At 37.2% G+C, this 24,187-nt stretch overlaps 4 protein-coding genes and 1 long non-coding RNA gene across 8 annotated transcripts; 3 read left to right on the forward strand and 2 right to left on the reverse strand.

The window, feature by feature from the left end:
* Positions 1–6,098: 6,098 nt before the first annotated feature.
* LOC122137704 lies at positions 6,099–12,582 on the reverse strand. 3 transcript variants are annotated; one of them, XR_006155041.1, is made up of 4 exons: positions 11,625–12,582; positions 11,373–11,516; positions 11,068–11,130; positions 6,099–6,893 (listed from the first exon to the last, which is right to left on the reverse strand). It is a non-coding gene; the product is annotated as an uncharacterized LOC122137704 (long non-coding RNA). The 3 variants fall into 3 exon arrangements; XR_006155042.1 differs by lacking the exon at positions 6,099–6,893 and adding an exon at positions 10,682–10,969; XR_006155040.1 differs by lacking the exon at positions 6,099–6,893 and adding an exon at positions 10,682–10,969 and having other exon boundaries at positions 11,068–11,516.
* LOC109058644 (GDH/6PGL endoplasmic bifunctional protein-like) lies at positions 6,189–9,308 on the forward strand. Its single transcript, XM_042726394.1, has 4 exons — positions 6,189–6,941; positions 7,263–7,380; positions 7,495–7,764; positions 7,867–9,308. Exons 1-4 carry the CDS (start codon positions 6,189–6,191, stop codon positions 9,204–9,206), a joined length of 2,481 nt encoding a protein of 826 aa, XP_042582328.1. The 3' UTR covers positions 9,207–9,308.
* Positions 12,583–12,743: 161 nt separating the features above from the next.
* LOC109058660 (retinoid-binding protein 7-like) lies at positions 12,744–13,456 on the forward strand. The gene is made up of 2 exons (XM_042726397.1): positions 12,744–12,964; positions 13,175–13,456. Exons 1-2 carry the CDS (start codon positions 12,892–12,894, stop codon positions 13,426–13,428), a joined length of 327 nt encoding a protein of 108 aa, XP_042582331.1. The 5' UTR covers positions 12,744–12,891; the 3' UTR covers positions 13,429–13,456.
* Positions 13,457–13,480: 24 nt separating this feature from the next.
* On the forward strand, positions 13,481–19,356 carry cenps (centromere protein S). Its single transcript, XM_042726396.1, has 6 exons — positions 13,481–13,543; positions 16,012–16,820; positions 16,928–17,051; positions 17,135–17,168; positions 17,264–17,330; positions 18,233–19,356. The coding sequence occupies exons 2-6, from the start codon at positions 16,794–16,796 to the stop codon at positions 18,365–18,367; spliced, it is 387 nt and encodes a 128-aa protein (XP_042582330.1). The 5' UTR covers positions 13,481–13,543; positions 16,012–16,793; the 3' UTR covers positions 18,368–19,356.
* On the reverse strand, positions 18,513–24,006 carry tardbpb (TAR DNA binding protein b). Of its 2 annotated transcripts, XR_006155039.1 has the most exons (7): positions 23,731–24,006; positions 22,715–22,970; positions 22,187–22,365; positions 21,834–21,974; positions 21,062–21,232; positions 19,669–20,769; positions 18,513–18,903 (listed from the first exon to the last, which is right to left on the reverse strand). XR_006155039.1 is itself a non-coding variant. In XM_042726395.1 (6 exons), the coding sequence occupies exons 2-6, from the start codon at positions 22,953–22,955 to the stop codon at positions 20,281–20,283; spliced, it is 1,221 nt and encodes a 406-aa protein (XP_042582329.1). In that variant the 5' UTR covers positions 22,956–22,970; positions 23,731–24,006; the 3' UTR covers positions 18,982–20,280. The 2 variants fall into 2 exon arrangements, 1 of the variants encoding a protein (XP_042582329.1); XM_042726395.1 differs by lacking the exon at positions 18,513–18,903 and having other exon boundaries at positions 18,982–20,769.
* Positions 24,007–24,187: the final 181 nt, after the last annotated feature.

Genomic DNA, 24,187 nt, shown 5'->3' on the forward strand with positions numbered 1-24,187 from the left:
AGATCTTACACACAATGAGCCCCCTGGTGCCATAGCCATTCTTACCTCCAGCTCCCTTTAACACACACACACACTCACACTCAAATCACATGTAGCCCCATTGGTTGCACGTTAAGACAGCGACAGCTGAGCTCCCCGGTGTTTTTCTGCAAGACACACATGCATACACACTTGCAAACTTGCTACACCAGAGACACTTGTCAGTTGTCACACAAACAGGAACTTCTGTCACCTAGTTTACAGTTTACATCTCACTTTGACATTAACTGGTGATCTAGCGGGGAGGCCTACACTAGTGTGGTCCCAGCTGAGAGTACATGTGCATCTGGGTATAAAACACTGATAAGCCCAATGCAATGTTCCTCGCTGTTCTGAAATGGCATGGAAATACAGCCATCTTCATGAAAAGACTATACAAATGGTTGACAAAAGTTTGTGTGACTCCAACATTATTACATATATTTAATAATAATAATATTTCAGACACTTGTCCAAAGTGTAAGACTTGTAATGGTACTCTGTATCATTGTGCGTGAGCGTGAGAAGCGATTTTGCAATTCTGGAAAGAAGTAGAGTATGATCAAATTATTAATGTCTTTATCTCTTAAACCAAAAATTCATATTTTTATATATGCCCTCATGATCTCAGATTGATTTTCCATTTCCATTTTCTTTTTAGTTCAATTATAATTCAGGTGTGTTTTTCCTGTTTTTATTATTTTGAATAAGTCTGTGTAGTTTCTACTACTTTTTATTCCAGGTTTTTATATTTTATTCAGTTAATGTGAATGCATATATGTGTTAGAAGTTTTTGTTAGCAGAAGTGTCATTTTGTCTAAAAACCAATAACAATATTAAAGATATAGACATTACCAATAAAAGCTAAGAAGTTTTTCATTCATTGATTAATCTCTCTGACATGTAGCTACATCTGCAGACATGCTAAACATGTATCTACAGGAAATATTTTGGATTCAAACAGTGATGAGTGAGTTGATTTAACAAGGATTCAAACAATAATAGCCGTAGGATATATTATGTAATGGAAAAGATCCTGCAACAGAGCGCTAACATCAAAACAATGCTTTTGATTTAACCAATGTGTGTGTAATCTAAATTTATATAATGTTTGAGCTACTAGCGTCACTAAACAGAACTGCAATATGTTCGGACTATCATGCTAACACACTACTCTTAATATTTTTGCAATATATACACTAGTCAACATTTGAGGGGGATCAAAACCTTTCATCAAAGTTGTCCTAAAACCTTAAAGAATTCTTGTCTTAGGATAACTTTGATGAACTTTATTGATCCACTTTAAATGTTGTCTATTACAGTTTGCATAATAAGCACACCATGCAGATTTTCAGATTTTGCTCTGCGCATGACTTTACTTTCCACTTCCTGTATAAAAATTTAAACGGAAGTAACAGTAACTACAATCACTTTTCTGACTTATTGTTGGAGCATAATATGTGATGTTCTTTTACACTGATTTTTTTTTTTTTTTAAAGCCACAAAATCAACACTCAACCATTTGCTATTAGAGAATATTAGAGAAGCTATTAGAGAAGCTTGCTTCACTTATATTAAATAATAATAAAACAGGCAGTACATGTTGCACACTGTGAACAACACAGCAACAAACAAACAATTCCAAACAATAAACTGTTTTCAAATAGCTTTCCTAAACGCTGCCCCATCTGCCATTTGTTGAACACCCCTGCCCCAAACTCACACTATTAGCAAGTGCTATGTTATGCTGCTAGGGATCAAGGGGTTAAGGTTTGACTGGTTAACATAGTCTCATTAGCCTCTGGTTGTAGATGTCGTGTACACCATCTGGCTTCAAAGAACATCTTTTTTTTTTTTTTGCAAATGGTAAGCCTATATAGATCACAAATATTCACCCCACCCCCCACCCCCTCAAAGCGGTAAGCCTATATAGATCACAAATATTCATTACAGAATAATAGATGATTGATTTGTTGTTGCACTTTTAAAGTACTAATGGTGCATACAGTCACGGCCAAAAGTTTTGGCAGTGACATAAGTTTTGTTTTACTGCTTCAGCATTTGTAGATTATTTTTCCACGTTTCTATGGTATACTGAAAAACAGTGACAAGCATATCATACGTTTTAAAGACATTTAAAATATAACAAGTCAATATTTACAGTGTTGACCCTTGTTCTTCATAACCTCTGAAATTCGCTCTGGCATGCTGGACATAAGCTTCTGGACCAAATCCGGACTGATGGCGATCCATTCTTGCCTTATTAGTTCTCGGAGTTGATCACAATTTGTGGGCTTCTGCTTGTCCACTCATCTTTTGAGGACTGACCGCAGGTTCTCTCTGGGATTGAGATCCGGGCAGTTTCCCGGCCATGGATCCAAATTTTCAATGTAATGATCTTAGAGCCACTTCTTCATCACTCTTGCTTTGTGACATGGTACTCCATCATGCTGGAAAATGCATGGATCAACACAAAATTGCTCATGGATTGTGGAAGAAGTCACTCTTGCATGATGTTTTGATACCATTCTTTATTCATGGCAGTGTTTTTGGGCAGAATTATGAGAGAGACCACTCCCTTGGTTGAAAAGCAACCCAAGATGTCCCAAAGAGTCGGAAGGGAGCTTCAGAGAAAATAACTTCGCGCCAGTCTTCTGCTGTCCAATCCTTGTACTTCCTGCTGAAATTCAGTCCGTCCTTGAGGTTTTTCTTGGAGAGAAGTGGCTTCTTTGCGGTCCTTCTTGACACCAGGCCATTGTCCAAAAGTCTTGGTCTCACTATGCATGTAGATGCTCTCACACCAACCTGCTGCCATTCATGAGCAAGCTCTGCACTGCTGGTGACATGATTCCATAGCTGATCACTCTGGGATGTCCTGAAGACTTCTTCACTGCAGTCAAACCTCTCTCCTTGAAGTTCTTGGTGATCCAGTAAATGCTCTTTCAGGTGCAATATTCTTTGTAGCAATTTCCTCGCATGTGAGGCCATTTTGATGCACTGCGATGATGGCTGCACATATATTTCTTTGGCAGTAACCATTGCTAACAAGAGCACAATGATTGGAAGCGCTTCTTCCCTCCTTTTATAGTAATCAGTCTGCTCTTACAATCTAATTAGTATGATAGTGATTAATCTAACTCGTACTCATTCACAATTTCACATTTGCTGCTGATATGATTAGTCAATTAAAAAATTCGTTTTTTTTTTTTTTTTTTTTTTTGTTGTTGTGAAAAGTCAATTTTTTGGCCTATGAAGCTTTTAGCAATTATTTAAAATGCATCTGATCACTCTACACAATGATCTAGAAACAATGTGAATGAACACCAAACTTTACAAAACACAAACTGCCAAAACTTTTGGCCATGACTGTACTAGCAGGTTTAAAACAGGTTGGATGACTTTACATGTTTCCTGAGGTGAATGGTTCTTGTTTGAATACTCTTTGCCTAAGACTCTCTCTCTCTCTTAAGGAAATGTGCAAAAGAGAAATACATGCACATGTACACAAAGACAAGAATATTGCTTTAAAGATCACACTTATGAAAACTCATTGCTCAATATGTTGTGAAATCAAATGTAAGAAGGCCTAACCTCCTTTATCTGCAGGTTTGTGACTTTTTGAAAAACGTTTGATGTCTTTTAATTTACCCGTAGAATTCTATTTACCTGCAGCATAACATATACAATATATATATATATCTAATATATATATATATATATATATATATATATATATATATATTATATATTATATATATATATATATATATATATATATATAATGTTTTTTTGTTTTAATAAATAAATACTGTAACTCGAAAGGGGGAATCTGTTTATTGAAAGCCTCGTTTGGAGTAATTTATTAAGCACCTACTGGCAAATATCGCCCTCCTTTGGGCAACACACGATCTGCATAACACAAACAGTAGAGGATTTACATTTTCGATGCTAAATTCTGGATAATAAATTAATAAATAACAAAAATATAAATTAAACAATAACAATAAAAATTTCCCAAGCCTCAAAACGGATTCGTTTCCAATGCGCAGATAGCCTACCTGGTTTCTCAACGCGAACTTTAAACCGGTACTGTCAGAGAATGCCATTGATTTAATTGTTTGTTTCACATCACACGCTTGTTTTTAAAAATCCCCTCTCGGTATGTACCTCTGTTATGATATTTACACTTAAATAATAGGTGTTTTAATTGCTCAGCAAGCACTTTACAGGTTTATGAGTCCCCGTGTTCTCAGTCAACGTATTAAAAAAAAAAATAAAAATAAAAAACTCGACTGTTTTGTGCTTAAAACCACAAGATTAACCAGCGGCGCGATCACGTGACCATCTACTTGAAACGCTTGTTTGTATAACGTCACCACGCCGCTCGGGCTGTCATCATACTGTCCAGAGGTGAATCAGGTATGTCCTCACAGTCTCTCACTGTCAAACCCATCTTTGTCCTTATGCATGTGTCACTCTGCCTGCTGATGTTATATGCACGTTTCAATTTATAATGTTACCTTTTTATTTGCCTGCCTGTGTCAGCTAGCAATAACAGGTGCTGTCAGGGTCTGTTTATGTGTTTCGTGAAGATAGTAAGTTATACTCATGTCCGCCTCTAATACAGTATATTTTCATGTTTTAAAATGTAGTAAACGTACTTCAGATCAGAAACCAATATATGGTTACATTTAATTGGATCAATATATATAATTCACACATTTAAAAAATATATATATTTTGGGGTCTCCATAATATACTGGATAAAATAGCCCTTAATGAGGTTAAGTGACATGATTTTGATGGCGCGTAATTAATTTTCTTGTCAGTTATAATTAATCAAATGTAATAATGCAAGTGCTTGAATTGATCAAAGCTTATTTTGACATAAGTTCATATTAACGTTTATGCTGTTCACTAGATAATATGAATGACCCGAGTGTGCGCTGAATTACATGAGTTCTGTGCAGCAGCTGTTCAGTTAACTGACTGCATCCTGTTATGCTTATTTTATAGTCTTGATAGTTTCAAGGAATTTTTGTATTTATTTTAAGTCTGCATACTGCCTATGTTTAACAATTTGCAACACCCAAATGTGCAAACAGTGCTTGCTCTGTCAGAGCATTAGGGCTGCGTGTACTCTTGTCATCTTTGGCCTTCACACAAGCTTATCATGAAATCAGAATCATCCTGGCTGACAGTTTTCTAGAAGATATGTCAGAATGATTCCAGCAATTCTCAACTCTGAAATAGTCACCTTAAATATTGGATTCCTCTCTGTTTGGCCAAGTTGTGTGACCTTTCATTTCATTCAGGTCTTTTACCGTAAATGTAGTCTGTTTGTTCTGGGGCTGTTGGCTTAACCTTGATTCTTACCTAGAAATTTCATTTGCATTACTATGGTTCTTGCTTTTACTCATTATTCCAAATCAGACCAGGTATAGTATGTCAGTGGATTATGTCACCCTCTTCTTGACTTGGGCCTATCATAGACCATACTGTATCGGCCTATTTATCACAATAAAACGATTATTGATAAATCGATAAACAGACCTAATGAGCTCAAATTAACAGGATTTTATTGTGCTGTGTAATTTTAAAATAAGAAAGAAAAATTGGACTTTGATACATTAAAAGACAGTGACTTGCAGACATGACTCATTATTACTGTATATTAACGGGTTTTGTGTTGAAACATCACATAGTGATTATGCAGTGTTGTAATGATGATACGTTGGACTGAATTACATGTAGACAGTAAATAGTATACTGAATATTTAATGTATTAGCAAATATTAATATAACATTTGTAAAAATGGTTTAAATATTGATGTAAACATTATTTCATTTATAACACTTAAAAAGTTATTTTTCCCTACTTTTAATTTTTCAGTCCAGCTGCAATTCTTAATACTTCTGAAATGTTTATTTAGGGACCAAAGTCTTATCTTGTTGCAGTGCTGACAGTTCCATATGCTTTATGTGAGGGTTGAGACTAGTTTGTAATCATCAGCCAAATGTTTGTAAAAGGTGTTCACTTTATACTGAGTTATAGATGAGAAATAAAGCCATCAATGAGCCAATGAAGCAAACATTATAATCCAGCTTCTGAATACATTCCTTTAAGTTCATGCTTAACCATTCATTCATTCATATGTTTTTTTATACATATGTGTGAAATCTTTTCAGAATTTGCATCAACAGATTTTTTTTACAAACATTCTAAAATCCTATTAATTTTATTTCTTTTTAAAGGGTGGGTGTGTGATATTACGATGCTTAGGATAAAATGGGAGCTGCTGCTAATGGCCATCATATGCTGGCAGAGAGGCCACACAGATAATCATGAGGCTAAGAAGAGACTTGGGCATGTGACTGTGGTAGTTGTGGGTGGAACAGGTGACTTGGCCAGGAAGTACCTGTGGCAAGGCTTTTTCCAGCTCTATGCTGACCAAGTAGGCAAAGGACACACCTTCTCATTTTACGGTGGGGGCCTTTCGCCGAGCGAGAAGGGGACACCGCTGCTGTTTGGGATCTTGAAGGAGCTGGCTTGTCCTCAGGAGCTCTCTGCAGAGCGCTGTACTTTGGTCAAAGACCAGTTCCTGCATCTTTCCAAATATCACCAGCTGAAGACTACTGAGGACTACGAGAAGCTCAGCCAGCAGATCAAGCAGCAGCTAGGACAGGAGGGTATGGTCGAAGCAGGGAGGCTCTTCTACCTGTCTGTTCCAGCTTTCGCATATGCAGACATTGCAGAGAAGATCAACAACACCTGTCGCCCCCCATCTGACGCATGGCTCAGGGTGGTACTGGAGAAGCCATTTGGTCACAACCTTTACAGTGCTCAGGCCCTTGACAAAAAACTGTCAGACCAGCTGAAAGAAAAGGAGATGTACAGGATTGACCACTATTTAGGGAAGCAGGTACAATGTTATTTTATTAACATACACTATTGTTCAAAAGTTTGGCATTGACAAGATTTTTGTTTTTGAAAAAAAGTCTCTTATGCTTAAAATACAGTAAAAACCACTAATATTATGAAATGCAAAAGAACATAATTTACTTGAAATAGTTTTTTAACATCCTTTTGTATCCTTTATGTATCAAAAATTGATTTCTTTCAAAGGAAAAAAAACTTTCAGAACCCCAAACTTTTGAATGGTAGTGTACTTTCACATAAATAACAAGATGTACATTTTAAAAAGGTTTTTTTTTTTTTTTTTTTTTTTTGTTCTGTCCTAAAGGTTGTCTCTAAAATACTGCCATTTAGGAAAGAGAATAAGAAACTTCTGGACCCTATCTGGAACAAGCACCATATTGAAAGAATAGAAATCGTATTGAAGGAAACCCTGGATGCCAAAGGTACTGGTTTTTTTACTTGCTTATAAATGCAAGTTCACGTTATCAAAACGTTCCTTTCTCCATTTATCTTCTCAGTTATTACTTACGCACTTATTATCTATCATTCATTTACAGGCCGGATTCAGTTTTATGATCAATATGGCGTCATCAGAGACGTGCTCCAAAACCACCTCACAGAGGTCATGACCCTTTTGTTAATGAACCTTCCTGCAAACCTGTCCAACAGCATGGAGATACTACAAAACAAGCTTAATTTCTTGGCTTCCCTTCAACACGTAGATAACAGTAATGCGGTTGTAGGTCAGTACCAAGCTTACAATGGAGAGGTTCAGGAAGAGCTAAATAAAACTAATGACTACTTCAGCTTGACCCCCACATTTGCTGGTGAGTAGCTACATAATCCAATATGTTTACATGCACACAAGAAAAATGCTTATAGCAAAATTAGTCTAACCATGCTTATGTTGACAAAAATTGTCTTTACAGGTGTGGTCATTAATGTCAACAATGCACAATATGAGGGTATCCCCATATTTATGACCTCAGGCAAGGCACTTGATGAACGGGTTTCTTATGCTCGTGTGCTTTTCAAAAATAATGTATTTTGCATCCAGGATCCCAAAAATGTTCAGTGCAAATCCAAACAGATCATATTTTATCTGGGTCACGGAAACCTGCAGTACCCTGCAATTCTTGTCAGCAAGAACCTGTTCAAGCCCGAACTGCTAAACAGCGGTGACTGGAAGGAGGTCACTGAATACAAAGATGTGAATGTCCTGGGGTTACCACTTTGTGACTATTACATCCAGTCACCAGTCACACCAAGAGAGGCTTATTGCGAGCTGATCTCGCATGTCTTCTTGGGACGCAAGGACAGCTTTATTAGTGCAGAGGGACTCCTTGCTTCCTGGGCGTTTTGGACTCCCCTCCTTGAAGGTCTGAGTCGGGTCTTTCCACGGGTGTATCCAGGTGGCGAAGCCAATGGAAACCTGCTGAACTTTCAGCTGCAGGGCCATCAGGTTGCTTTTAGCCATGAAGCCGTGGTCAACGTTATCAACCCCAGCACCGAAGACAACTTCCAGGTGATGCAAGGGAAGTACCGTAGTTCTGAAATGGTATCTGCCTGGGCACAGGAACTGGTGGAGCGCTTGGCTTCTGATCTTCTCCTGGCTGCTGAGGAGGCCATTCGTGAAGAAGGTCAGTTTCACCTGGCGTTGTCTGGTGGCTCCAGCCCAGTGGCACTGCTTCGTGCACTGGCCCTGAACCTCTACACCTTTCCGTGGCGCAACACTCACATATGGCAAGTGGACGAGCGTTGTGTGCCACATACAGAAACAGGCTCCAACTTCCGGTCCATTCACGATCTCCTGCTGCAGTATATTCACATACCCTACTTCAACATCCACCCCATGCCTGTGCATCTCACCCAACGGTTATGTGTGGAAGAGGACGGTGGACCGGCATTATATGAGAAGGAAATCAATAAACATGTCAACGGCTCCAATTTCCACTACGTCCTGCTCGGCGTAGGCCAGGACGGCCACACTGCCTCATTATTCCAGGACACTAAATTGGAAAATGATGAGGAACGGTTGGTAATTCTGACAGAAAGCCCCATTAAACCACACCAGAGGATGAGTCTCACATTCACAGCTATCAATAGGGCTCGAAGGGTAGGTGTTTTAATTATGGGCAAGAGCAAGCATGAACTTGTCAGCCAACTCAGCCGAATTAAGGGAGAATCATCCAAGTATCCCATTACCAAAGTACAGCCGAAAACCGGTACTCTTATATGGTACATCGACTATGATGCATTGTTAGGATAAGTGGCCCAAAGACCGGTACAAATTGGTCAGTGAAGCCACCCGCCAGGGCTTATAGCTCAAATTGAATGCTGTATTGTGAATGATTGAATAATAAAAATTAAAATGTAACTTAAAAAATTACATTATAAACAATTGACCTCTTCAAATCTCAGGAATTCTAGTAGCTTACAATAACTTTTTCTACTAATTAATCTTATAATGTTGCTGAAATACTTATTTCACAAGATCAGATGGTTTAGAAGCAGTTAAGAAGATACGTATGAAAAATTTAATTCCATATCGAGCACTCTCTCCACATTTGTGACCAAGCAGTAATCAGATAAAACATATATTTGAATGCTCTGTAATTGGACTTTTTTACATAGCTGCAATTATTCATCAGACTGCCAAGTTAAAATTGAGATGAAGAACCAACTCTTTGTTTTTCAGAGGAAACAAAAAGATGTATTTGGTTTCTTTTCCCCCTTCTTTATTAAAAGACTTAAATTAAATGGTAAAATCCTGTCCTAGGCATAATCACAAACCTCAGGTTAAGTAACGCTTAGCCAGTGTTTTTAGGACAGAACAAATGTTAATTAACAAATGTAAAATCTTTAGACTGAATTTAGTTTCTATTGTTGGCCTTATTGATGAAACCATTCCAGAACTACATTGTTGAAAATGTATTCGTGTCAAAGATTTTTGTCATTCCTCAGAAAACAAAGGTTCATTATGTGTTGAGCATTTAAAAAGGCACAACAACACCTTACAATAATTTTATATCTAAACATGAATGCCTTTGTAAAATCTGTTTTTAATACTGTGTTGTATCTAAGAAGCACAGCTTTGAATGCTTTATGAAACACTTTATGAGCATCGTCTGATTCATAACCACCGATTTAACATTTTGTAGTAAAGCAAAACAGCATTACATTCCACAGGGATCTAATCATCTAATGTGAAAATGTTAATAAAACATTAAAATAAATGTCCTTATGTGTATTTACACAAATTAGATTCCTATGTTTTTAAGGTGCCTATAAATACTAAATGTTTAACATTGTTGAGATCATATTGTGTGTATTTCAACAAAGTATGTGCCTTGCTGACTGGTTTAACATTTGAATTGACATTTTTAAATAAAGTGTTATTGCTTTTCCATTATATGTTTTAAGGAACTTTTGTTTTGGTATTCATCTGTATTACATGGAATCACATACATCATTTTATATTTTGCAGTGGTTTTACTACATGGCAATAAAATATATTTTTGAAATCATGTTTTTTTTTCTCTCTTTCCAAATATGACCCAACCATGTAGACTACAAACACAATGTGTTTATATATAGTTCTTACAAAAATTCAACATACAATTTGTATATATGCAATCTTTCTTCTCCCTTACACTGTAATATTACACAAAAGGACACTCAGGGCAAGAAAGAATAAAAATGAAACCACGAAAAAAATGGATAAACCTGAACAGCCAACAGACAGGGTAAGAATGACTGTACAGAGTCCCTGGATAAATGTGAACAGCCCAAATGAGTGAAAAGCTACCCAGATGCTCTTGGGAACTGGGTCAGTGAGTGTAAACACTACAGCCAAACCTTCAGTGGGGTGAGAAGGGTTGATAATTAGTATTTTAAATTGGGAAGCAGACAAATATATGCAAAAAAATTATAAATATCAAAATCAGATGACCTGTTGCTATGAAGGAGAACACAGTGAAGGGTATGAGATTGTTTAACAGTGGCTTTTCACAATAACCAGACGTTTTTGGCCTGTGAAAACATTACTGCAGAATAATAGACATATCGCATGATAACAGGCATGCACATATTAGCACTTCTATCTGTGAAATGTTATACAGCTCACTTACCTTGACTAAACATAAAACTCTGGTGCCAGGAAAAGCACCACAAAGATGAGAAGAACAATCTGACTGCCAGAGAGAAACAATTTTGATTATAACATGTTTATGTTATATGCGTCACACCCAAGCTTTACAACACATAAAACAAAATAGTGTTTAGCATCTGATTAGCACTTATTTCCGATAGACAGACAGACAGACAGACAGACAGACAGATAGATAGATATATAGATAGATAGATAGATATTCAGACAGACAGACAGACAGATAGACAGATAGATAGATAGATAGATAGATAGATATGTTGTTACCTTACAGTTTTAACCTTTGATGTCTTGGAAGCCACCTGCTGGTCTGAAAAGCTGCATGAACTAAGAATTGGTGAAGCATTGTACCGTCACCTCAGATGATCCATACAGCAGAATACACTTTTATCAGCAAGATGTAGGCTACATCTTGCTGATCATCTTTAATGATCTTAAATCGCATCTTACTGAAAAATGTTAAGTATTTACATAGTGAAATAAGTCTGAGGGAATTCATAGAGTAATTACACGACTTACCAGAGAGGTCTGATGCTGGTCAGCACAGCAGGTTATTAGCATAGACTGTATAAAAACAGGTTATTAGCTGGGGGGAACCGAATCATCGGTTGGATAATATCAAATGAGACCCTCTAGTGGTTTGTCTGAGTCTAGTTTTAGAGATTTCAAATTCTGGATTAGAGTCATTTTTATGCGCAACAGGTTTAAGGCAGTGATCCGCATGTTGTGTAAAATTCAGTGTTGACGTATAATAAAATGCACATACACTGAAAAAAAAAAAAAAAAAAAAAAAAAAAACTCGGTGTAGGATTACTTTAGAACAATTTGCACTCAGGACGTACTAGTAAATTTCACAACTAATAATAATAATAATAATAATATTTTTTTTGTTGTTGTTTTTTTACATGAAGCACCACACTGAATTTACATACCTTATTTCACACTTCAAATCCTTTAAAATAATTATGGCATGAAAGAATGAGGACTAATAACAGCATGATTCTTTTAAGTGTTGTTTGTTAATGACTTTTTCATTAACATATTATTGTACTTATTATTAGAAACCCATCTTTTCAGAAAATAATTACTTTTGGTCATTTTGATTTTGGTCTGCTCATCACAGAAGACTTCACGGTGTCTTTTATTCATTTTGAACCTTCACTGCCCAATTTTCAGTGTGAACTTCGAATGCAAAACCCACCTCAATGCAGCCTCAAGACAACCTCATCTCCCAGAACAGGGTCAAGAAAAGATGCCTGCCTATGAAAGTTAAAGAAATCTGTCATTTCCACAGCATTTGAAAGAAAGTGATCTATCTGCATGGCTTTTTAGAAAATAGAAAAAGAGAGAAAAAACCCCAACCGGTGTTGACATACCTCTGGCAATCTTTAAAGCCATCGCTGCATTGTTAATGAAAGATAATGAAATGACCTCAAACATACTGGGCATCTCTGATATTGCTTAATTCTTGCCAAACTGTTGTACAAGTTCAATCCACTGCCAAAGCGACATGTGTCTTTCGAATTACATTGTTCTCTTTGAGTTCCCACGGGACACATACGCAATTAGTGTGAAAAAGTTAAGTTCCGCCTCAGAGTACAACCCCTCTGACCAAGCCTCTAAAATAGCTTTTGTGTAGGAATCACCCCTGCCCCATATTACTACACACAGACCTGCTGTGAAATACGACACAGCACATCTGCTTCTCTCATTACCACACATGAACCTTTAAATTCCAGCTTCTAGGTTCAAACGCTTCAGAAACGCTTCAGGATCACCATCAAACATGCCTGCAAACTACAGTGGAACCTGGGACATAGTGGACAATCAAAACTGTGAAGGATACATGGTGGCTCTTGGTGAGTATATCTTTCATTGCCTCTCTCAGGGTTTTCATATTTTATATATTAGGTTTTTTTTCACACATATGTACAGTACAAATTTTTTTTTTAGATATATTTTAAATATATATATTTTTGTAGTTATTTGTTTCATTTTTTTTATACATTGCGAATGCATTTACTAAGAATATGAATCTAACCTTCTGCAATGTAATATATGTAATACAGGAATTGATTTCGCCACCCGAAAGGTGGCGAGCATGCTAAAGCCACAGAAAGTTTTTGAGCAAGACGGAGACTCTTTCATCATTAAAACTTTTACAACTTTTCGAAACTACTCCTGTTCATTTAAAATTGGTGAAGAATTTGAGGAAATCACCAAAGGACTGGACAACAGAAAATGCCAGGTTGAAAACACACTCACACAGACACACACACAGTCACAAAAGAGAGTGGCAGCGAAACAGTGTGTCATAGTCTAGAGTTTTCTGTGGCAAAATTGAGAAATACTGCAATTTTTTTGTCTACAGACAACAGAAAACAGAAAAAAAGAAAAAATTATGTACACACAGAAAGGAGGGAGACACTCTTTACCTTGTGAGTCAAACATAGGCCTTAAAATTGTAATTTTCAAATAAAATGTATAAAAATACCAGAGGGAACTTTTCAAATATTGTGAGAAAAATACCAGGCGGGAATTCTTTGGGGGGGGGGGGATGTGGGTGACCAGTGTAGGCAAACCTATAGAAACTGGAACTATGTGTTTATGTAATCCTGATTGACTTTGATGATTAGTTAAATCTGATTTGCACATGCTCAGTCGCCACAGAGTTATACCATTTCAAAGCTTACTGAACAACCTACAGTAGACCTACTTCTCTGTCTCGTTGCGAAGAGTCAAAAATCGTCACTGTGGCCGTTACGCAACAGCTCAGTGTTTCAATAAAAAATACCACAGCAAATGGCATACCAGGATTCCGGTTTTGGAAGTGCTACAGACCTAATTATTGCGTTGAGATGGCTTGATGTTGTCTTGTAATTAAAAACTGTTTTTGATTTAAAGATTAAAAAAAAAAAAAAAAACGGTTTATCCAATCACTGTGCTAACCCCAATAAACAAGGTTTCTTTCTACACAGTTTGAGTAACAACAGAAATAACTACTTGTAACTTTCTGTATTATATTATCTGTGCTATGACATTCGCTCCACATCATAGGATTTACATAGCTTGACGCCGTCTTACAACGTAAAACACACAGTATTTTGTAATGCCTAAAAGCATTGAGTTAAAAGCTTTCGGATGCATAGGACAGACCTATAACGCGATCGCTCTCCAAGGTTCTGACACTGAAAGTATTCATGTGTTTTTTAGGAATCTCCATTACACTGTCGGGGCCGTCTCATCATACGCTTGGCTGCGTTCCCAGATAGCACTATCTCAGAGACTGCGTTCAGACAGTGCGGTAAGATTTGATTGAACTTGCTGCCATAACTTATTGACGAGAAGAGAGTGAAATAACTTATTCACGCTCCTCTGTATTACTACCCACTAAGCGTTTGCGAGGTAACCATCACCCTGCTAGTTTCGTCTTCAGGGGTATTTTTTTTTTTGTACATGGTTCTCGCGATGCATACAGGCGCTGAAAGACACACAGAGTGGATGCTGGCGCTGACCTCCACTGCACTGGTAGCTGTTTCAAATGTTAAAACATGATTTTGACGATCCATGTGCATTACCCCACCCATTTTTTTTAATGAAAACTTTTTTTAAAAGATATTGTTTTTTATAAATCTGTATCTTAATTTTGCAATCAAAAAGCAATTTTCATACAAATCAATTGCCTGATTATTTTAAAAAAACAAGAAAGTCTAAGTATGAAATGTTAGCATGTGACCCTGGAACACACCAGTCTTAAGTATCAATTTTTTCAAAATTGAGATTTATACGTCACTAAAAAATAATATTTTCGCTACCTAAAAGTTAAAGATTTTTTGTGCCGAGCATGCGGACTGCATGTCTATTTCCCTTCATTGCAAAATATAAAACTAATGTGGACTGATCATTTTTAAATGTCTGGACTCCTTTATTAATAGAGTATATAAACAGACGTTTCCACCCAATATATTTGGTATTAAATGCATTTCTTTCTGAGAATTATATTTTCAAGTTTTTACTGCAAATGTCGAAATGCGCGCTCTTTGGTCCATCAGTGCTTGAATCACTGATCACATTAGAATAAAATATCTCATAATAAAATACAAAATCGACTGATTTATGAATGTATATGCATATTTCTCATCAGTCGGAAATACAGATAAACCTTTCATTTGTTGTATTTTTGATCCTGAAAGAAAACAGAACAAAAAAAAGAGCGAATCATATGCCTACATGGAGTCTGTACGTGTTATGCTTCTTACGCGGACTTTTGGGACTCAGTTTTGAACTGGTGTCAAGGCGCAATGAATGAAATGCACAAATGGTATTAAATAGTACCCCTGAAATGAAAGAATGAATGATGATCTGCTTTTATGTAATTTTTCCTTTTTTAATTCAGAATATTCACAAATGTGTTAGCTATGGCATGAAATATCTGATATTCCGATTGTCAAATACATGCAATTGGAAGTGTATTGTTGTTGAAACACCTTTATAACGATCGCGTTAGTTGAGCTGTATGCGCGATATAATTTTATTAGACACAAAATTTTGAAATGTAGGCTTAAATCAAACACATTTTAATTCAGATTCTGTATATATATATATATATATATTCCGTATATATATATATATATATAATATATATATATATATATATATATATATATATATATATATATATATATACGGAAAACAAACACAACGCGCCAAAAAAAACAGCTGGCTGACCCCTAGAGGGGTGGGGTGGGGTGGGGAAGAGAGGGGGGGCGGCCGACAAAAAAATAACTTAATAATTTTTTTTTTTCTCTCTTGTGAGTCAAACATAGGCCTTAAAATTGTAATTTTCAAATAAAATGTATAAAAATACCAGATAAAAAAATAACTTAATTTTTTTTTTCTCTTAAAGGAACTTAGATGTGGAGACCAGATCTGCAAGCAAACCTACAAAAGAACTGCTTGAACTATTGTGTTTAACTGAAATCCTAGCGTGTTTATTGAAGAATAACAACATATGATTTCAGCATTAAACAGTTCTCAGTCAAGCCAACATAACATTATAAAATTGGGGAAAGCTTACTGAACAACCTACAGTAGGCCTACATTCTATAGGATCCCAAGTGTCTCCAAAATATTTTTTGCGAAGAGTCAAAAATCTGTCACTTTTCTTATTTGTAGCAACAACTTTGTTTCAATGAAATAAAAATTGTTTCAATAAAAAATACCACACAGAAAATGGCATACATTTGATACATTTATTATAAGTGCTACAGCTATTAGCCTAATTATTGCTTTGAGATCAAAGGGCTGATGTTATCTTGTAATAAATGAAACTTCTCTTCGTTTTGATTTAAAGATCTATAAGAAATATTTAAATATGGGAGACTGAGACGGCACGGTTTCAAATGTTGTGCAATTGTGTCAACTAACCCCAACACAACAATAGTTTCTTTCTACACAGTTTGAAGGAAGCAACAAACAGAAATACTGACTTGTAACTTTCCCGTATGATATTATCATATTTCTACATTCTTTATCTTGACTGACATTCGCTCCGCATCAGTAGGAGGCGCTCACATGGCTAAAATAAACACAGACGCCGTCACTACAACGTGAAGAACACACAGTTCGCGCCATTTTTGTAATGCCTAAAAGCACAGAGTTGAACTTAAGCTTATTTACCTACTGAAGATGGATGAGGACGAGGCACAAAAACAGGTTATAACATTAAATAATGACCAGCTAATGCATAATATCTATATATACACGTTATTTAGAACCTTTCGGGTTTTTCTCTCACACTGACAGTATTCATGTGTTTTTAGAGGCTTAAAGCTGCTGTGCACTACACTGTCGGCCGTCTCTGTCAAGACATCGCCGCTGACTGCGAGAAACAAATCACTAAACAGACAATAGCAGCTATCGCAGAGACTGCGTTCAGACAGTGCGGTAAGATTTGATTGAACTTGCTGCCATAATTATGACGAGAAGAGAGTGAAATATTTATTCACGCTCCTCTGTCTAACCTCTAGATATATTTGCCAAGGACTTGGAAGCGTTTGCGAGGTAAACTTCACCCTCAAAAGTAGTTTCTCCTCAGGAATTAACCACGTTAATGAAGATGTTTTTTTTGTACCGATGGTTCTCTACAATGTTTACAGGCATGCTAAACGACACACAGTTACAGTGGATGATGTGAAGCTGACAGCGAGGAGAACCACTGCACTGGTAGGATGATTGAAGAAATCAAATGTTAAAACATGTTTTTGCAATCCATGTGTAAAACCCCACCCATTTTTATTTTTTTATAATTAAGGTAATTGTGTTTAAAGGTCTTGTTATAGAAAATTGCAATAAAAAAGCAATTTTCATACAAATCCTAAGAATTCTTACTGAGAATTATTTTAAAAAACAAAACCAAGTCTAAGTATGAAATGTTAATATGTGACCCTGGACCACAAAACCAGTCTTAAGCATCAATTTTTCAAAATTGAGATTTATACGTCATATGAAACCTGAATAAATAACCTTCCGATTGATGTATAGTTTGTAAGGATCAGACAATATTTGGCCGAGATACGACTATTTGAAAATCTGGAATCTGAGGGTGCAAAAAAAAATCTAAATACTGAGAAAATCACCCTTAAAGTTGTCCAAATGAAGTTCTTAGCAATGCATATTACTAATCAAAAATTAAGTTTTGATATATTTATGGTAGGAAATTCACGAAATATCTTCTTGGAACATGATCTTTAATTAATATCCTTATGATTTTTGGCCTAAAAGAAAAATCGATAATTTTGACCCATACAGTGTTTTTTTTTTTTTTTACTATTGGTACAAATATACCCCAGAGACTTAAGACTGGTTTTGTGGTCCAGGGTCACATATTTAAATTAATATGAAATGTCCATAAGTGCTGATATGTTGTAACGGTCAATGAAAATATTAACTTTTTAAATTTGTTAACAGGATCTTTTTAAAAGTTCTTGTGTAATTACATTATATTTAATATAAAAAAAATAAATAATATAAAATTAAATATAAGATACAAGGTGCAAAAATGCTTTTAGATTTTACAGTTCTATCAAATGAGTGAAAAACATTGTACCCTTTCTATACCTTCACAGTACAACTACATTCAGCAGAAAAGTGAAGAACTGGCTTTGAACAACCAAGAACTGAAGGAGAAGAGGAAGAAGAATGCTGCCAAGAGGAAGAGTAAAGACATGGAAGCTGAGGAGGAGAATGAGCTTGAAGACTGAACAAAATAAATGTACAAATCCTCATTATTGAAATTTGAGTTTTAGAGAGTACTTGGTTTTTGCATGTAGTAATAAAATAGCTGTGCATATATTTGTACATAAATCACATTCAATACTAAACACCAATAATTTTTTTACTCAAACATGGGTTCATTTGTGTTTTATTGTAATAAAGAATTCTGTAAACATCTCTTTGTTGGGAATATAAAGTGCTATGAAACAATACAGATTTTTAGATTCATACAATTTAAAAACATGGACCTGGAAAAAAAAGACTTTAACCTGCATTTGGCTGCATTTTAATATGATGAGCTGCTTTCTCGAAACCAGATCAAGCCTAATACAGATTGAAATGTACTGGGCTTGAACGGTTCTGAGAAAAGCACTCATCCTGAAGCATCTATTAAATTCTGCTAGAGTCTACCGTGTCCATGGCTGTTACCAGAGATGCAGAACCACAGCATCCTCCATCTTCCTCCATCCCCAAACGGACTTCCCGCCTGGGTTTCAGTTGCGGCCAGCCATATTCCAGGCTCCTAAACGTGTGAATTCAATTAGTAGTGTGGTATTTGCTCTCAAATATCACGTGACAAACCAGTATGAGAAAACGGCAATCTATTCAAATTAGTTTTATTGAAGCACTCCCTTCATTTGACAAGTCATATAAAATGCCTTTGAAAACACTGAGTGACGTTATCTAGAAGGAAACTCCACAGACATCCACAGCACTCAACATACAGGTCGCACTTACACCATCACTCATGATTTCCCCCTCAGTGTCCACTGAAGATGTCATCCACATCAAAGTTCACACTTACAGGTCAAGTTACAAGGAAATAAAGCACACACACCATACAGCATTCAGATGGGATTATAGAAGCAAGACAAAGAATGCATCATCAACATCATCATCACAACATTCCACTAACTATATAAGCACATTGTCAGTATACTAAAGGGGAAAAGCAAAACGGGGGATCTAGGGAGACAAACAAAAAAACAATCCATGAGGTACACTTATTAAATGTCCATCAATTTGGGCTTAATTAAGGGGGTTAGCTGGGAAGTATCAGCAGCTCTCATTCACACACTCACCAAACCCACCCACTGCAGTCACATTTCGGCTCGTTCATCGCACTCGCAAGTCTTTTCGTTCGTGCGCTCCACACTTTCTTCGCTCACTCGCAGCCTTCTCACTCTTCGCCATCATCACCAATCGCACTCAAGGGTTGTTTAAAAAAAACTTCACTTTCTGCGCACTTGTTGTCTTAAAAAGTGGATTAAAAAAAGGAGACACCCACCGTGTCATCGAGCCGTGCGATGAGAGCATATAGACATGGGAGGAAGGTGACATAATGACCTCAGCCACACTGTGCTGCCATAGAGGGCGCTCTTCCCAGGCAAACCCCACAGATGTCAACTGCAGAAGAAATTTTGATGAAGGCTTGTTTTAAAGGGTTTCCATAAAACTGGACTGAAATAAAGCTGAACTTATCATACGTTTAGGTTTCAACCAGATTCTTTCCAATGCAAGTTTTTTTTTTGTCCTACGTAATGATAAATGTACTTAAAATATTATGCAATTCTCATGCGTTCTCAGATATCCACAGATTGAACAACATGCATTATAAGAATCCAGTTGAAATGCTTTGTTTGCATCGATCAAGACAATACAACATTGGGGGGGAAAAGAACAACAACACCAAAGATGGTACATTAACGTAGCACCCTGGTTAACATCTCACTCCAAACACTTACTCAAATCCCATTCAGTGTACAAAACATTCTTCTTTTTTTGTCCCCAGACTCCCTTTTCACCCACCCCCACTTCCAAACACACATGGCGATATAAGTCTCTCGGAAAATACTTACCAAACACACTAGAAATACAGATGTTTCAAACACAAGCCGGCTTACATACCCCACCCTGATGACTTGGACTCCATACTAGAGCCAAAGCTGGAGTTAAACCCACTACCGCTAGAGTTAGAGCCGGAGCCCCAGCCGAGAGCGGCCGAGCTGCTGCCGTAGTTGCTGTTGCCCGAGCTGTATGTTTGGGTCTGGTCCCGAGTGGAACTCGTGCCGCTTGTGCTCGTGCCAGATGTTGCCGACTGACCCTGCTGCGCTAACATTCCCATCATACCCCAACTGCTCTGCAGGGCGGCCTGAGCAGCAGCCATCATGGCTGGGTTGAGATTAAAATTGCCGAAATTTCCCAAGCTGCTGGAGCTACCCCCCATGCCACTCCGGTTGCCTCCGAAACTCTGACCTCCAAACCCGTTCCCAAAGCGCCCTGCCCGCTCCATCATCTGCCTAGTGTTGTTGTGCTTTGGCTCAGCGTTGGAGATGTGCACACTGACGCCCTTGATGATCAGATCTTCTCCGCAAAGGGAGGCAGCAACCTGGGGAACATAGAAAATCTTAATTAACTTAAGCTGCAAATGTAAAGGCAAACTGTCGTATCAAGAGCAAAAAATAATCACCACAAATGACCTTTAATTGAGCATATTCAAACAGAGCAAATTCAACTTGTCATATGGGCAATATCTCACATTAAAGCATGCAAATTTGTATTTCATTTTTGTTAGAAAAAGAACTTCCTTTGTCAATTTGTTGCATTGTTTTCTTTTTTTGTGAACGGGTTTATTTCTGGTTTATCACCTTAAAATCAATGTGAAAACAACAAGAGCTTACCTGGTCATCTGCAAAGGTGACGAAAGCGAATGCTCTGAAGGGTTTAGGGATGAAAACATCTGTGACCTCTCCATACTGCATGAAGAACTGACGGAGCTCATCGGCAGTCATGTCCTCCGTGCAACGGCCCACAAACACTTTCCTGCTCCTCATTGGTTCATCTGGACCTTGCTGTTAAATATACAAACAGATCACTCAGTATAGCACCCAAAAAGAGAAAACCTGACATTTCTTTCATAAACGGCTAACTGATTTAATGTGTCATATATAATTCATTATATACACCATTGATCAAAATTTTATGGTCAGTAAGACTTTGATTTTTATTCAGCCTGGATGCATTAAATTGATCAAAAATAACAAAAAACACATTTGCAATGTTACAAAACTACATTTTGAAAGAATCATGGTTTCAAAAAGCAATATTAAGCAGTGCAACCACTGATAATAAATTACTAATAATAAGAAATTATTCTTGAGCATTGAATCATGTTAGATTGATTTCTAAAGGACCATGTGACACTGAAGACTGGAGAAATAGCTATTAACAATTAAGCTTTGCCAATACAGGAATAAATTACATTTGAATATATAATAGTTTTTTTACATTGTAATAATATTTCACAATACTATTGTTTTACTGTAATTATGATCAAACAAATGCAACCTTCAAGGGCATTACAGACTTTTCAAAAATATATTTTTAAAAAATCTCACACCAAACTTTTTAATGTTAGTGTAAAAACAACAACAACAACAAAAAAAAACTGACCTTTGAGTTGGGAAGTTTGCAGTCACACCACCTGCCATCAATCATGTGCCGCTGTGACATCACCTTACCCTGAGACTCCCACTCTGCAAACCTCACAAACCCAAATCCTTTTGAATTTCCTGTCTTCACGTCCCGCTTGACCTAATGTAACAGAATCAGGTCAAAAGCAGCGTTCATGCCAGATCTAATCTGACTTCATGACTGACTGCTGAGCCCAGTTCTAATTTTAAAAGCCACATAAAAAGTTAGAAACATTAGACACAGAGACAGAAAGGATGGATAGCTTTCACCAAAATATGGCAGTACAAAGACAATCACAGCTGGAGTATTACATTTATGTCAGTATATCTTACCTGCACCATGATGACTTCCCCAAACGTACTGAAGTAGTCTTTTAAATCTTGTTCTGTAGTCTTCCACGGCAGACCCAGCACAATCAGATCTGAAGTCTTCTGATCTCCTCTCTTGATCTTCGTTGCAGATGAAGCATCGATCTCATCCATCTTCCTCTTATTATCCGGCAGAACCGTTTCTAGAAAGGAAAAGTTAATTTGTTACATGTTCACACATCTGCATCATGTCAATTTATCTAAAGATAGAAACACAGAAGAACAAATGATTCCATCACCGACTATGCTGCTCAACTTTGCTTATTATAACATACAACCCCAATGTTTAAGTACAATGTTATGCACATGCCTAAATTAGCCCTAAAAGGCATACAAAAATTACCCCGATTCTTGATGTTTCTAGGGGGAGAAGTTAGGGTTAATCATGGCATTTCATATTATAAAACGTGCTTTTGACAATTATTAGAAACTTTTTTCATAGTTATATTCAAACTGAGACAGAGGCTAATTCGTAATGACCAGATGACCTACCTTTGGGGTAATTGACCACATAGACCAGGTTTCCCCAGCCGTTCTCGGGGGCGTGTAGGATTCCGTCCACAAGGCGAACCCCCCTCATGCACTGAGACACCGGGCTCCGGTAACGCAGGCCACAAGCCCCTGGAAACTGAGCGGCCACCGTGGACAGCAGCACCGTGCCGTCGTCCTCCGACGGGATCTCCATCGGCTCCTCGTTCTCCTCCTCCGCGACCCGAATGTACATCTCGGCCATCTCTCCTCAGTCGAGCTGTTGGTGAGTAAATGGTATAATGAGTGGCGCTTCCTTCATGAAAGAATCAGTGTTTTTGAGCGAATCTATCTCGGTTGCTTTGATTCATAAAGCTGTTTTCCAGTAATCAAACACTGGCTATAGCGAACCAACAGCAATCGAGCGCAGGCTCTGAAGGAGCTGTATCATTGGTTGGACGTGACCAACGACCACGCCCCCTTCGCTAAACGAGCCGGTGTTTTATTAATGAGTCAAAATGGCACTTATCTCCTTCGTGAACGATTTATGTTATTGACACTCACAATTCAACTCACTATTATTGTTATATAACGTGTGCGTTGTGGTCATTTGTTTGGAAATTTGTTATACTTGGTAGATATAGATATGTCGAAACGAATTCTAATACAGAATAATAACAACAACTAACGTTACTATAATAGTAGTAGCAGTGTATTTCAGTTTCGTTAAGTGAATAATTTTCATAATTTTCAGACTTGTAATCACCATGAAAATATCAAAAAGTGTCAGTGAATGAATCTTTTTAGCGAACCGAATTAAACGATTCGAATCGCCAGGATGAATCAGAATCCCTTCCACCAGTTGTAATGTGAGCTGGCCGTGCGCGCGACTTCAGTACTTTGCGCGTGCAAACAGCTCGCGAATCCGTATTGCTTAGCAACCGTAAAATACGGCATCAGCAGACTACTAATAGGTCGATATGCGGTCTAGATACATATTGACGTATCTGTTATAGTGTAAAAAATTCGAATAACATTACCAATGAACAACTGCTCGGATCCAGATATTCCTTTGTTAGCGCCACCAGAAGCAGCGCTCCTCGTTCAGAAAAACTGTGACTGCCAGGAATGAATGAGCCACTTAACACAACTCTCACGGAAAATGACACTCTTGACAGTGTCGGCTTCTGTTCTAATCAAAATAAAGCCAAATAATGCAATCTCTGTATCCTATATAAAGACAACAATAATCCGTTTTATACAACTCATGCGACACTATTTTCGTATCAAGATGGCATTACCTAAGTCATGAAGGAAATACGTCACACGTGGGCGAGCTCATTTTTTCCATGTGCACGGGTGGAGAAAAGGGAAAACAAACTTTGTTGATGTGCAATCATGTTTGCTCTGCTGGTGATATATATAGATAAAATGTAATTACATAAAGTGTTATTTCTAAACAATTTAAATGCATCAAAGAATTCTGTGGCATTCGTG

This window comes from Cyprinus carpio, chromosome B6, assembly GCF_018340385.1.
Source record: "Cyprinus carpio isolate SPL01 chromosome B6, ASM1834038v1, whole genome shotgun sequence".
NCBI classification, from domain to species: domain Eukaryota; kingdom Metazoa; phylum Chordata; class Actinopteri; order Cypriniformes; family Cyprinidae; genus Cyprinus; species Cyprinus carpio.

Bases quoted from the DNA above. Each gene is read 5' to 3' on its own strand.
- LOC109058660 (XM_042726397.1), top strand. From the start codon at position 12,892: ATGCCTGCAAACTACAGTGGAACCTGGGACATAGTGGACAATCAAAAC. The intron at 12,965-13,174 runs GTGAGTATATCT...TATGTAATACAG, and splicing joins AGGATACATGGTGGCTCTTG to GAATTGATTTCGCCACCCGA.
- tardbpb (XM_042726395.1), bottom strand. From the start codon at position 22,955: ATGGCCGAGATGTACATTCGGGTCGCGGAGGAGGAGAACGAGGAGCCG. The intron at 21,975-22,186 runs GTAAGATATACT...CTGTTACATTAG, and splicing joins GGGAAGTCATCATGGTGCAG to GTCAAGCGGGACGTGAAGAC. The intron at 21,233-21,833 runs GTCAGTTTTTTT...TATATTTAACAG, and splicing joins GCAAACTTCCCAACTCAAAG to CAAGGTCCAGATGAACCAAT.
- cenps (XM_042726396.1), top strand. From the start codon at position 16,794: ATGGATGAGGACGAGGCACAAAAACAG. The intron at 16,821-16,927 runs GTTATAACATTA...ATGTGTTTTTAG, and splicing joins AGGACGAGGCACAAAAACAG to AGGCTTAAAGCTGCTGTGCA. The intron at 17,169-17,263 runs GTAAACTTCACC...CAATGTTTACAG, and splicing joins GACTTGGAAGCGTTTGCGAG to GCATGCTAAACGACACACAG.
- LOC109058644 (XM_042726394.1), top strand. From the start codon at position 6,189: ATGTGTGAAATCTTTTCAGAATTTGCATCAACAGATTTTTTTTACAAA. The intron at 6,942-7,262 runs GTACAATGTTAT...TCTGTCCTAAAG, and splicing joins ACCACTATTTAGGGAAGCAG to GTTGTCTCTAAAATACTGCC. The intron at 7,381-7,494 runs GTACTGGTTTTT...ATTCATTTACAG, and splicing joins GGAAACCCTGGATGCCAAAG to GCCGGATTCAGTTTTATGAT.